General features: G+C 41.0%; 1 protein-coding gene across 3 annotated transcripts in view; it reads right to left on the bottom strand.

Annotated features, from left to right (window-relative positions):
• Positions 1 to 13,749, bottom strand: part of LOC129827384 (protocadherin-15-like) — a 315,230-nt gene that overhangs the window by 77,896 nt on the left and 223,585 nt on the right. For all 3 annotated transcript variants that reach the window (XM_055888298.1, XM_055888368.1, XM_055888212.1), the window contains exons 20-21: positions 11,365 to 11,673; positions 9,368 to 9,592 (exon numbers count right to left, since the gene is read on the bottom strand). In XM_055888298.1, the coding sequence (XP_055744273.1) occupies positions 9,368 to 9,592; positions 11,365 to 11,673 (534 nt within the window). The remainder of the gene's footprint in view (positions 1 to 9,367; positions 9,593 to 11,364; positions 11,674 to 13,749) is intronic.

The raw sequence follows: 13,749 nt of genomic DNA, 5'->3' as shown, positions 1-13,749 counted from the left end.
AAACATTACACTTTGTATTCAGGACAAAATGTTCATTTTTGGCACTCTTACTTAAGTGCATTTGTTGTAAACAGGATGCATATTTTGTAATATTTGTATTCTGTACAGCCTTCCTTCTTTTCACTCAGTCATTTAGGTTAGTATTGTGGAGTAACTACAATGGTGTTGATCCATCTTAAGTTCTCATAGCACAACCAATAAACTCTGTAACTGTTTTAAAATCCCCATTGGCCTGATGGTGAAATCCCTAAGCAGTTTCCCTCCTCTCCAGCAACTGAGTTAGGAAGGAAGCCTGTATCTTTGTAGTGACTGGGTGTATTAATACACCTTCCAAAGTATAATTAATAACTTCTCCATGCTCAAAGGGATAGTCATGGTCTGCTTTTTAATTTTTTTACACATCTACCAATCGGTGCCCTTGTTTGCAAGGCATTGAAAAACCTCCCTGGTCTTTGTGGTTAAATCTGTGCTTCAAATTCACTACTCGATTGAGTGACCTTACAGATGTATGTGTGGGGTACAGAGATGGTGTAGTCATTCAAAAATTGTGTTTTTATTGAACACAGAATGAGTCCAAGCAACTTATGCGATTTGTTAAGCACATTTTTACTCCTAAATTTATTTAGGCTTGCCATAACAAAGGGATTGAATACTTATTGACTCAAGACATTTCAGTTTTAAAATGTTTATTAATTTCTAAAATGTTCAACAAACAAAATTCCACGCTGACATTTTTGGGTATTGTGTTTAGATTAGTGACACAAAATCTCAATTTAATCCATTTGAAATTCAGGCTGTAACGCAACAAAATGTGGAAAAAGTAAAGGGGTGTGAATACTTTCTGAATGCGCTGCACACTCAATAGCAGATCATGAGACTTCATTATGGCTGACACAGCGGGGCGTGCAGCGGAGGGACTGTTTTAACTTCAGGCTTGGGAGAGATCATTAGACCATGTGTGTGAACCACAAAAGCAACAGCTTTATTTGGAGCTATGCCAAACCCATAGTCACTGGTAGAGGACATCAGTACTCTATTTTCCTAAAGAAGTCTTATTTTCCAAAGACACTGTGTCTGACGACTGAAAAGGCCCAATAATGAGTGCCGCTACTTGGATAGCTTGGGTCAGAGCAGAAAACATCTAGAATCTGTCCAGTGGCTGCTCAACTATTCATCATTAAGACGGAGATACATTCTAAAGCATTCAATAGAGTATGTCGTCTCACAAAGTCCAAGATGAGGCCAGGCTAATTCAGGTATCCAAATTACACATGCTTCCCTGGCTTCCTCGTGCTCACAGAATTTATACAAAAAACATCCTTGGTACAGTACCTCGGCTTGTTAATAAAACCTAGCGGTTCTCTGAGTGAGTTTTGCTCTGGCAGAGTGGAAAATGCTGCGGCAAAGGATCTCAACTGTGTTATTGTGTTTCTATCGATGGTTTCCTCGTCAAGTCTATAGAAGCGATCTCACAGCTTAATCACTCCGCTCTCCCTCTAGTCTCCACGGACCAGGCATCACATTACATTACCATCCTACACCGCACCGTTCTGTCTCAACAGCAAATAATCATCGATTAGCATCGCCAGACGGAAAGGTACACTATCTGCTTCCCTGCCCTTTAGATACAGGAAGGAGGATGGATACATCTCATTTGTACTTTTCATTCCTTTTCCCATGTTGTTTGGCTGGTAAAACACACATGTCATCCTATTCGTGACGAGTGAGGGAGTGAGGAGTTAGGAATGAGGGAGTGAGGCAGTGAGAATGCTACTGTACAACTATAATACTGTTCTGATATTCTACTGTTCTACTATACTATTGTTCTACTGTACTACCATAATACTCTTCTACTGTAATATTGTACTACTATAATACTGTTCTACTATACTATTGTTCTACTGTACTACCATAATACTCTTCTACTGTAATATTGTACTACTATAATACTGTTCTACTATAATACGGTTCTACTGTAAAACTGTTCTACTCTTCTAATGTACTACTATTCAACTGTTCTAATGTACTACTATAATACTGTCCTACTGTACTACTATACTACTGTACTACTATGCAACTGTTCTACTCTTCTAATGTACTACTATTCAACTGTTCTAATGTACTACTATAATACTGTCCTACTGTACTACTATACTACTGTACTACCATAATACTGTTCTATTGTTCTAATGTACTACTGTAATACTGTTCTACTGTTCAAATGTACTACCATACTACTTTTCTACTGTTCTACTACAATCCTGTTCTACGGTACTTCTATAATACTGTACCACTATACTACTGTAGTACTGTTCTACTGTACCACTGTTCAAATGTACTACTATAATACTGTTCTACTGTACTGCTATACTACGATATTACTTCTCTACTGTTCTACTACAATACTGTTCTACTGTACTTCTATAATACTGTATTACTATACTACTGTAGTACTGTTCTACTGTTCAAATGTACTACTATAATACTGTTCTACTGTACTGCTATACTACGATAATACTTCTCTACTGTTCTACTACAATACTGTTCTACTGTACTACTGTACTACAATAACACTGGTTTACTGTACTACTATAATACTGTTCTACAGTCCTACTATAATACTGTTCTAATGTTCTACTGTTCTACTGTAATAATGTTCTACTATAATACTGTTCTACTGTAATACTGTTATACTGTACTACTGTTCTATTATAATAATGTACTACAGTACTAATGTTCTACTATTCTACTGTTCTAATGTACTACTATGATACTGTTCTACTGTACCACTATAATACTGTTCTACTGTAATACTGTTATACTGTACTACTGTTCTATTATAATAATGTACTACAGTACTAATGTTCTACTATTCTACTGTTCTAATGTACTACTATGATACTGTTCTACTGTACCACTATAATACTGTTCTACTGTACTACTATAATATTGTTCTACTACAAAACTGCTCTACTGTACTACTATAATACTGTACTACTGTAGTACTGTTCCGATGTACTACTGTTCCACTGTGCTACTGTTCTGCAGTTCACTGTTCTACTGTAGTACTATAATACTGTTCTACTGTAATACTGTTCTAATGTACTACTATAATACTGTTCTACTGTACTACTATAATACTGTTCTACTGTTCTACTATAATACTGTACTACTACACTACTGTAGTACTGTTCCACAGCTCTACTGTTCTACAGTTCTACTGTACTACTATAATACTGTTCTACTGTTCTACTATAATACTGTACTACTACACTACTGTAGTACTGTTCCACAGCTCTACTGTTCTACAGTTCTACCTTGCTACTATAATACTGTTCTATTGTACTACTGTTCAACTATAATTCTGTTCTACTGTTTATTTATTATTTATTCTACTGTTCATTTATTGACTCTACAAGTCAGTTAAGAACAAATTCTCATTTACAATGACGTCCTACCAAAAGGCCTCCTGCAGGGACGGGGGCCTGGGATTAAAAATAAATACAAGATAAATATAGGACAAAACACATATCACAACAAGAGAGACAACACTACATAAAGAGAAACCTAAAACAACAACATAGCAAGGCAGAAACACATGAGAACACAGCATGGTAGAAACACAACGTGACAACAACATGGTAGCAACACAACATAACAACAACATGGTAGCAACACAACATGGTAGCAGTACAAAACATGGTACAAACATTATTGGGCACAGACAACAGCACAAAGGGCAATTAGGTAGAGCCAACAATACATCACACAAAGCAGCCACAACTGTCAGTAAGTGTCCATGATTGCATCTTTGAAAGAAGAGATTCAGATAAAACTGTCCAGTTTGAGTGTTTGTTGCAGCTCGTTCCAGTCACTAGCTGCAGCAAACTGAAAAGAGGAGCGACCCAGGAATGTGTGTGCTTTGGGGACCTTTAACAGAATGTGACTGGGAGAACGGGTGTTGTATGTGGAGGTTGAGGGTTGCAGTAGATATCTCAGATAGGGGAGTGAGGCCTAAGAGGGTTTTATAAATAAGCATAAACCAGTGGGTCTTGTGACGTGTATACAGAGATGACCAGTTTACAGAGGAGTATTGAGTGCAGTGATGTGTCCTATAAGGAGCATTGGTGGCAAATCTGATGGCCAAATGGTAAAGAACATCTAGCCACTCGAGAGCACTCTTACCTGCCGATCTATAATTATGTCTCCGTAATCTAGCATGGGTAGGAAGGTCATCTGAATCAGGGTTAGTTTGGCAGCTGGGGTGAAAGAGGAGCGATTGCGATAGGGGAAACCAAGTCTAGATTTAACTTTAGCCTGCATCTTTAATATGTGCTGAGAGAAGGACAGTGCACCGTCTAGCCATACTCCCAAGTACTTGTATGAGGTGACTACCTCAAGCTCTAAACCCTCAGAGGTAGTAATCACACCTGTGGGAAGAGGGGCATTATTCTTACCAAACCACATGACCTTTGTTTGGGAGGTGTTCAGAACAAGGTTAAGGGTAGAGAAAGCTTGTTGGACACTAAGAAAGCTTTGTTGTAGAGCATTTAACACAAAATCTGGGGAGGTGCCAGCTGAGACTGTATGATCTACATATAAATAGATGAGAGATTCCTACTGCCTGAGCTATGTTGTTGATATAAATTGAGAAGAGCGTGGAACCTAGCATCGAGCCTTGGGGTACTCCCTTGGTGACAGGCAGTGGCTGAGAGCAGATTTTCTGACTTTATACACTGCACTCTTTGAGAGAGGTAGTTGGCAAACCAGCCCAAAGACCCCTCAGTGACACCAATACTCCTAAGCCGGCCCACAAGAATGGAATGGTCTACCGTATCAAAAGCTTTGGCCAAGTCAATAAAAATAGCAGCACAATATTGCTTATAGAATCAAGGACAATGCTGACATCATTAGTCACATTAGAAGGGGTGGGAGATGAGGAACTGTACTACTGTACTACTGTTTTACTGTTCTACTACAATGCTGCTCTAATGTTCTACTGTACTACTATAATACTGTTCTATTGCTCTACTGTACTACTGTACTACTGTTTTACTGTTCTACTACAATGCTACTCTAATGTTCTACTGTACTACTATAATTCTGTTCTACTGTACTACTGTACTACCATAATAATGGTCTACTGTACTACTATAATACTGTTCTACTGTACTACCATAATACTGGTCTACTGTACTACCACAATACTGGTCTACTGTACTACTATAATACTGTTCTACTGTTCTACTATAATACTGTTCTAATGTTCTACTGTACTACTATAATAATGTTCTAATGTTATACTGTACTACTATAATACTGTTTTACTGCTCTACTGTACTACTATAGTACTGTTCTACTGTACTACTATACTACTGTACTACTGTACTACCATAATACTGGTCTACTGTACTACTATAATACTGTTCTACTGTACTACCATAATAATGGTCTACTGTACTACTATAATACTGTTCTACTGTACTACTGTACTATTATAATACTGTTATACTGTACTACTGTATTACTGCTCTACTGTACTACTATACTACTGTACTACCATAATACTGGTCTACTGTACTACTATAATAGTGTTCTACTGTACTACTATAATACTGTTCTACTGTTCTACTGTACTACTATAATACTGTTCTACTGTTCTACTGTACTACTGTACTACCATAATACTGGTCTACTGTACTACTATAATACTGTTCTACTGTACTACCATAATACTGGTCTACTGTACTACTATAATAGTGTTCTACTGTACTACTATAATACTGTTCTACTGTTCTACTGTACTACTATAATACTGTTCTACTGTTCTACTGTACTACTGTACTACCATAATACTGGTCTACTGTACTACTATAATACTGTTCTACTGTACTACCATAATAATGGTCTACTGTACTACTATAATACTGTTCTACTGTACTACTGTACTATTATAATACTGTTATACTGTACTACTGTATTACTGCTCTACTGTACTACTGTACTACCATAATACTGGTCTACTGTACTACTATAATAGTGTTCTACTGTACTACTATAATACTGTTCTACTGTTCTACTGTACTACTATAATACTGTTCTACTGTTCTACTGTACTACTATAATAATGTTCTAATGTTCTACTGTACTATTGTTCTACTGTACTACTATAATACTGTTCTACTGTACTAATGTTCTACTGTACTACTGTTCTACTGTACTACTATAATACTGTTCTACTGTACTAATGTTCTACTGTACTACTGTTCTACTGTACTACTGTTCTACTGTACTACTATAATACTGTTCTACTGTACTACTGAGTGTCATTCCGATGCCAACGGCAGGCTAATCTCCATTCAGCAAGTGTCTGGTGGTTAATCTTCTGAAACATAATAAATCAGATGGCCACTGACAAAATAGAGCCCTCAAAAACCTAATGACCATCAAGACATAAAATACCACAGCACTGTACTACAGTATCAATCTGTCAGCTTGTCTTTTGTCAGGCCAGGAGAAATGAGAGGTAGCTGGATGATCATTTATCTCTCTTCAGCTCCGTGGTGATGAGGGTGGCTAGTGGTTTCAGACCAGAGGGATAGATGGGGGACAGAGAGAGAGAGCGAGAGAGAGAGAGAACGAGTCACACGGCAAATCAACATGGTGAAGTCTGTGGATTCATATAGAAACCGGAGCAGTGTTATATTAACACACTGCTTAGCAGTTGTGTAAAATACTTAAGTAAAAATACTTTAAAGTACTACTTAAGTAGTTTTTTGTGGTACTTTTTACTCCATGCATTAACCCTGACACTCAAACTTTTTGAATGCTTAGCAGAACTGGAAAATGGTCTAATTCACACACTAATCAAGAGAACATCCCTGATCATCCCTACTGCCTATAGTCTGGCAAACTCACTAAACACACATGCATCTTTTGTAAATAATGTCTGAGTGTGGGAGTGTGCCCCTGGCTATCCAGACATTTTTTAAACAAGAAAATGGTGCTGTCTGCTTTGCTTAATATAAGGAATTTGAAAATGTATACTTTTACTTCTACTTTTGATACTTAAGTATATTTGAGCAATTACATTTAGTTTTGATACTTAAGTATATTTAAAACCAAATACTTTTAGACTTTTACTCAAGTACTATTTTACTGGGTGACTTTCACTTTTACTTCAGTAACGTTCTATTAAGTTGTCTATACGTTTACTCAAGAATGACAATTGGGTACTTTTTCCACCACTGCTGTGTAAAGTATAAAGCCCTATTCAAATATTTCCCAGAGTGCCTTGCCTTTCGAGTAAATTGTAGAGTTAGCAGCTATGACTTTATTTGTTAGTGATGGTTGTTACATTCATCCATTTTCAGTCCTATGGAGATCCTAAGCGAATATGTTAGCAATATGGAGTTGAAGTCGGAAGTTTACATACACCTTAGCCAAATACATTTAAACTCCGTTTTTCACAATTCCTGACATTTAATTCTAGTAAAAATTCCCTGTCATAGGTCAGTTAGGATCACCACTTTATTTTAAGAATGTGAAATGTCATAATCATAGTAGAGAAAATGATTTATTTCAGCTTTTATTTCTTTCATCACATTCCCAGTGGGTCAGACGTTTACATGCTACCAAATATTAATTGAGTGTATTGCCTTTAAATTGTTTAACTTGGGTCAAACGTTTCGGGTAGCCTTCCACAGGCTTCCCACAATAAATTTGGTGAATTTTGGCCCATTCCTCCTGACAGTGGTGGTGTAACTGAGTCAGGTTTGTAGGCCTCCTTGCTCGCACACGCTTTTTCAGTTCTGCCCACAAATGTTCTATACGATTGAGGTCAGGGCTTTGTGATGGCTAGTCCAATACCTTGACTTTGTTGTCCTTAAGCCATTTTGCCACAACTTTGGAAGTATACCTGGGGTCAATATCCATTTGGAAGACCCATTTGCGACCAAACTTTAACTTCCTGACTGATGTCTTGAGATGTTACTTCAATATTTCCACATAATTTTCCTGCCTCATGATGCCATCTATTTTGTGAAGTGCACCAGTCCCTCCTGCAGCAAAGCACCCCCACAACATGATGCTGCAACCCCCATGCTTCACGGTTGGGATGGTGTTCTTCGGCTTGCAAGCCTCCCCCTTTTCCCTCCAAACATAACGATGGTCATTATGGCCAAAAAGTTATATTTTTGTTTCATCAGACGAGAGGACATTTCTCCAAAAAGTACGATCTTTGTCCCCATGTGCAGTTGCAAACCGTAGTCTGTTTATTTTATGGTGGTTTTGGAGCAGTGGCTTCTTCCTTGCTGAGTGGCCTTTCAGGTTATGACGATATAGGGCTCGTTTTACTGTGGATATAGATACTTTTGTACCTGTTTCCTCCAGCATCTTCACAAGGTCCTTTGCTGTTGTTCTGGGATTGATATGCACTTTTCGCACCAAAGTACGTTCATCTCTAGGAGACAGAACGCGTCTGCTTCCTGAGCGGTATGACAGCTGTGTGGTCCCATGGTGTTTATACTTGCGTACTATTGTTTGTACAGATGAACGTGGTACCTTCAGGCGTTTGGAAATTGCTCCCAAGGATGAACCAGACTTGTGGAGGTCTACATTTGTTTTCATGAGGTCTTGGCTGATTTCTTTTGATTTTCCCATGATATCAAGCAAAGAGGCACTGAGTTTGAAGGTAGGCCTTGAAATACATCCACAGGTAAACCTCCAATTGACTCAAATGATGTCAATTAACCTATCATAAGCTTCTAAAGCCATTACATAATTTTCTGGAATTTTCCAAGCTGTTTAAAGGCACAGTCAACTTAGTGTATGTAAACTTCTGACGCACTGGAATTGTGATTCAGTGAATTATAAGTGAAATAATCTGTCCGTAAACAATTGTTGGAAAAATTACTTGCGTCATGCACAAAGTAGATGTTCTAACCGACTTGCCAAAACTATAGTTTGTTAACAAGAAATTTGTGGAGTGGATGAAAAAAGAGTTTTAATGACTCCAAGTGTATGTAAACTTCCGACTTCAACTGTACAGTATATCTTTCTTTTATTACACAATACCATATGTATTTCATAAGGCCTTATTTTGAGGGCCTATTTTTACCCTAATTGAGGAGCCTGAAACTCATACCCGTCCCCTTCATTGTTTGTTTTAATATGTGAACAATTATAATTATTTTAACACTGGAGAATTTGCTGTGCATGTATCTATGAACAATAAAACAAGTATTCTGCCACACTTCTGCATTTTCCCCTTTGAATGATGGCTTTGGCTTGTGACTGATAAACAGCCTAGTGGCTTAACTGATGGGGCTCTGTTATGGAGGAGGCAGAGGCAAGGTTGTTTCCTTACCGTTATCTTTACAGTGACAGTGGCCAGGCCTGGTGGCATGCTCTCTTCATTGTCCAGGGCTTCCACCACGAAGGTGTAGGTATGGTCCGAGGCTGCCAGGGTCTCAAAGTCCAGCGTCTGCAGCACAGAGAGCTCTCCAGTCACTGGGTTGACGGCAAAAAGTTGTCTGGCCTCCTGGGTCCGGATACAGAAGGTGATGTTGGAGTCCAGGTCAGCGTCTTTGGCCTGGAGGAGGAGGAGGAGGAAGAGGAGGTGGATGAGGAGGTATGAAGGAGGAGGTGGAGAAGGAGGAGGAGGAGGAGGAAGAGGAGGAGGTATGAAGGAGGCGGTGGATGTGGAGAAGGAGGAGGAGGAAGAGGAGGTGGAGGAGAAGGTATGAAGGAGGAGGAGGAAGAGGAGGTGGAGGAGGAGGTATGAAGGAGGCGGTGGAGGTGGAGAAGGAGGAGGAGGAAGAGGAGGTGAAGGAGAAGGTATGAAGGAGGAGGAGGAAGAGGAGGTGGAGGAGAAGGTATGAAGGAGGAGGAGGAAGAGGAGGTGGAGGAGGAGGTATGAAGGAGGCGGTGGAGGTGGAGAAGGAGGAGGAGGAAGAGGAGGTGGAGGAGAAGGTATGAAGGAGGAGGAGGAAGAGGAGGTGGAGGAGAAGGTGTGAAGGAGGAGGAGGAAGAGGAGGTGGAGGAGAAGGTATGAAGGAGGAGGAGGAAGAGGAGGTGGAAGAGAAGGTATGAAGGAGGAGGTGGAGAAGGAGGAGCAGGAAGGAATACTATGGGTAATGGTTCAGTGTCCCATATTAGTCTCGTCTATAGGACCTGATATACAGTAACTTTTACAGTAGTTATAAAAAAAGTATTACGCAAGTAACATTTCCCTATTTGCTAAGAACCCAACAGCCAGAAAATGATTCGAATTATACAGCATTTTGCAACCTTTATTTAAACCTGAGTCCCTTATTCAGGCGACAAGCAATTCTAGTTTCTACAGAATGTCAACTCGTCAGACAAATCACAGTTATCTGCAGTAATAACTACTCAAATCCATTGTCAGGAGGGAGGCCACTATTAATGGTTTCATCCCTGTCTGTGTGTCTGGGGAGTGCTTTCAGGTGGAGGTGAGTGTGTTAACATGGAGGGTGTATCGGGGAAGAATATCTTTGGGCCTATACACAGATAAACCCCCTACCGTGCTCGCTCAGTCATTAGTGGCCCCACTAATTTGCCCAAAATATCAGCGTCTCAGCAGTTCGGTGTGGCGTGGGGAGCGACGTAAGGTGATGATAGGTTTGTCACTGCTCCGGGATCAGTGTACTTGGACCAGACAGTCATTGTCACGGCAACTGTCAATCAACCAACCCCAGCTGAAATGTCCCATGATTAGCCCAACACAGGGAGACATGACTGGTCTCGTAAAAAACTATTCTCTGGGCTGACCAACAACAAATAACCACAATTCTAGTTAGTCCAGGATCAACTTTAGGATCAAAGAAGAAGGTTATTTTAAAACACAAATAATCACAATTCTAAAAGGAACGGTTCTTGTTAAACACAAATACACACAATTCTAGAAACAGGTTCTTGAAAAATAATGGGGAAAAATTGGGTGGTTTGTCTTTTTCGGGTTCTATTCCACTCAGAGAGTCATGTTCTGTTTCTTTGTTTGTATGGTTGGTTGGTTGGTATAGATACTTGGTGTAATTTGATGTAACAAAAGGCAGCGACCGCTGTGCGGGAATCTGAAGCTCCTGTTTGCCCTTTCCTGGCAGAATGCGACTGAATAGCGAGGCCATGTCTGAGGTTTTGATATCCTCTGTCAATATGCTCTAGGCTAACCATGTACCTCCTGGCTTTGTGTGCTTTGATGTACAAGAGGATGCATTTGGACTGTGGAGTGTTTGAAGTAGTATATACCCCTGCTGCTGAGTGTGTATTGAGCATGTTGTGCACTCTTGGACACACACACACACACACACAAACACACACACATATACAAACACACACACTCACGGTAAACTGCAGGATGACTGTGTTCTTAGGACTATTCTCCGGCAGATTGACCGTATAGGATGGTTGTGAGAACACCGGACTGTTATCATCCACATTCAGCACGGTCACCGACAGAGTCAGTGTGGTCCTCCTGGGGTCCTCCACCGCTCCGTCCTCCGCCTCCACGATGAGGTCATACTGACCCTTGACCTCTCGATCCAAAGGCACTGCGGTGGAGATGGTACCGTTGGAGTTGATCCTGAAGATGTCGGCGTGTTTAACCATTCGGTAGCGTACCTGGCCATTAACCCCCGCGTCTGGATCTGTGGCCTGGATGGAGAGATGGAGGGATGGATGGAGAGATGGAGAGATGGAGGGATGGATGGAGAGATGGAGGGATGGATGGAGAGATGGAGGGATGGATGGAGAGATGGAGGGATGGATGGAGAGATGCAGGGATGGATGGAGAGATGGAGGGATGGATGGAGAGATGGAGGGATGGAGAGATGGAGGGATGGATAGATGGAGGGATGGATGGATAGACAGATGGATGGATGGATGGAGAGATGGAGGGATGGATGGATGGAGAGATGGAGGGATGAATAAATAGACAGATGGATGGATGGATGGAGGGATGTATGGATAGATGGAGGGATGTATAGATAGATGGAGGGATGTATAGATAGATGGAGGGATGTATGTATAGATGGAGGGATGTATGGATAGATGGAGGGATGTATAGATAGACGGATGGATGGATGGATAGATGGAGGGATGGATGGATAGATGGAGGGATGTATAGATAGACGGATGGATGGATGGATAGATGGAGGGATGGATGGATAGATGGAGGGATGTATGGATAGATGGAGGGATGTATAGATAGACGGATGGATGTATGGATAGATGGAGGGATGGATGGATAGATGGAGGGATGTATGGATAGATGGAGGGATGTATAGATAGACGGATGGATGGATGGATGGAGGGATGGATGGATAGATAGATAGGAGGGATGGATAGGATAGATGGAGGGATGGGTAGATAGACGGATGGATGGATAGATGGATAGATGGAGGGATGTATAGATAGACGGATGGATGGATGGATAGATGGAGGGATGGATGGATAGATGGAGGGATGTATGGATAGATGGAGGGATGTATAGATAGACGGATGGATGGATGGATAGATGGAGGGATGGATGGATAGATGGAGGGATGTATGGATAGATGGAGGGATGTATAGATAGACGGATGGATGGATGGATAGATGGAGGGATGGATGGATAGATGGAGGGATGTATGGATAGATGGAGGGATGTATAGATAGACGGATGGATGGATGGATAGATGGAGGGATGAATGGATAGATGGAGGGATGTATGGATAGATGGAGGGATGTATAGATAGACGGATGGATGGATGGATAGATGGAGGGATGGATGGATGGATAGATGGAGGGATGGATGGATAGATAGATGGGTAGATAGATGGATAGATGATGGATAGATGATGGATAGATGATGGATAGATAGATAGATAGATAGATAGATAGATAGATAGATAGATAGAGAGATAGAGAGATGGAGGGATGGATGGAGAGATGGAGGGATGGATGGAGAGATGCAGGGATGGATGGAGAGATGGAGAGATGAGGGATGGTTGGAGAGATGGAGGGATGGAGAGATGGAGGGATGGATAGATGGAGGGATGGATGGATAGACAGATGGATGGATGGATGGAGAGATGGAGGGATGGATGGATGGAGAGATGGAGGGATGAATAAATAGACAGATGGATGGATGGATGGAGGGATGTATGGATAGATGGAGGGATGTATAGATAGATGGAGGGATGTATAGATAGATGGAGGGATGTATGTATAGATGGAGGGATGTATGGATAGATGGAGGGATGTATAGATAGACGGATGGATGGATGGATAGATGGAGGGATGGATGGATAGATGGAGGGATGTATAGATAGACGGATGGATGGATGGATAGATGGAGGGATGGATGGATGGAGGGATGGATGGATAGATGGAGGGATGTATGGATAGATGGAGGGATGTATAGATAGACGGATGGATGTATGGATAGATGGAGGGATGGATAGATGGAGGGATGTATGGATAGATGGAGGGATGTATAGATAGACGGATGGATGGATGGATGGAGGGATGGATGGATAGATAGATAGGAGGGATGGATAGGATAGATGGAGGGATGGGTAGATAGACGGATGGATGGATAGATGGATAGATGGAGGGATGTATAGATAGACGGATGGATGGATAGATGGAGGGATGGATAGATGGAGGGATGGATGGATAGATGGAGGGATGTATGGATAGATGGAGGGATGTATAGATAGACGGATGGATGGATGGATAGATGGAGGG

This window comes from Salvelinus fontinalis, chromosome 1 (assembly GCF_029448725.1).
Source record: "Salvelinus fontinalis isolate EN_2023a chromosome 1, ASM2944872v1, whole genome shotgun sequence".
Lineage (NCBI taxonomy): Eukaryota > Metazoa > Chordata > Actinopteri > Salmoniformes > Salmonidae > Salvelinus > Salvelinus fontinalis.
This window is presented reverse-complemented; position numbering and strand designations above follow the sequence as displayed.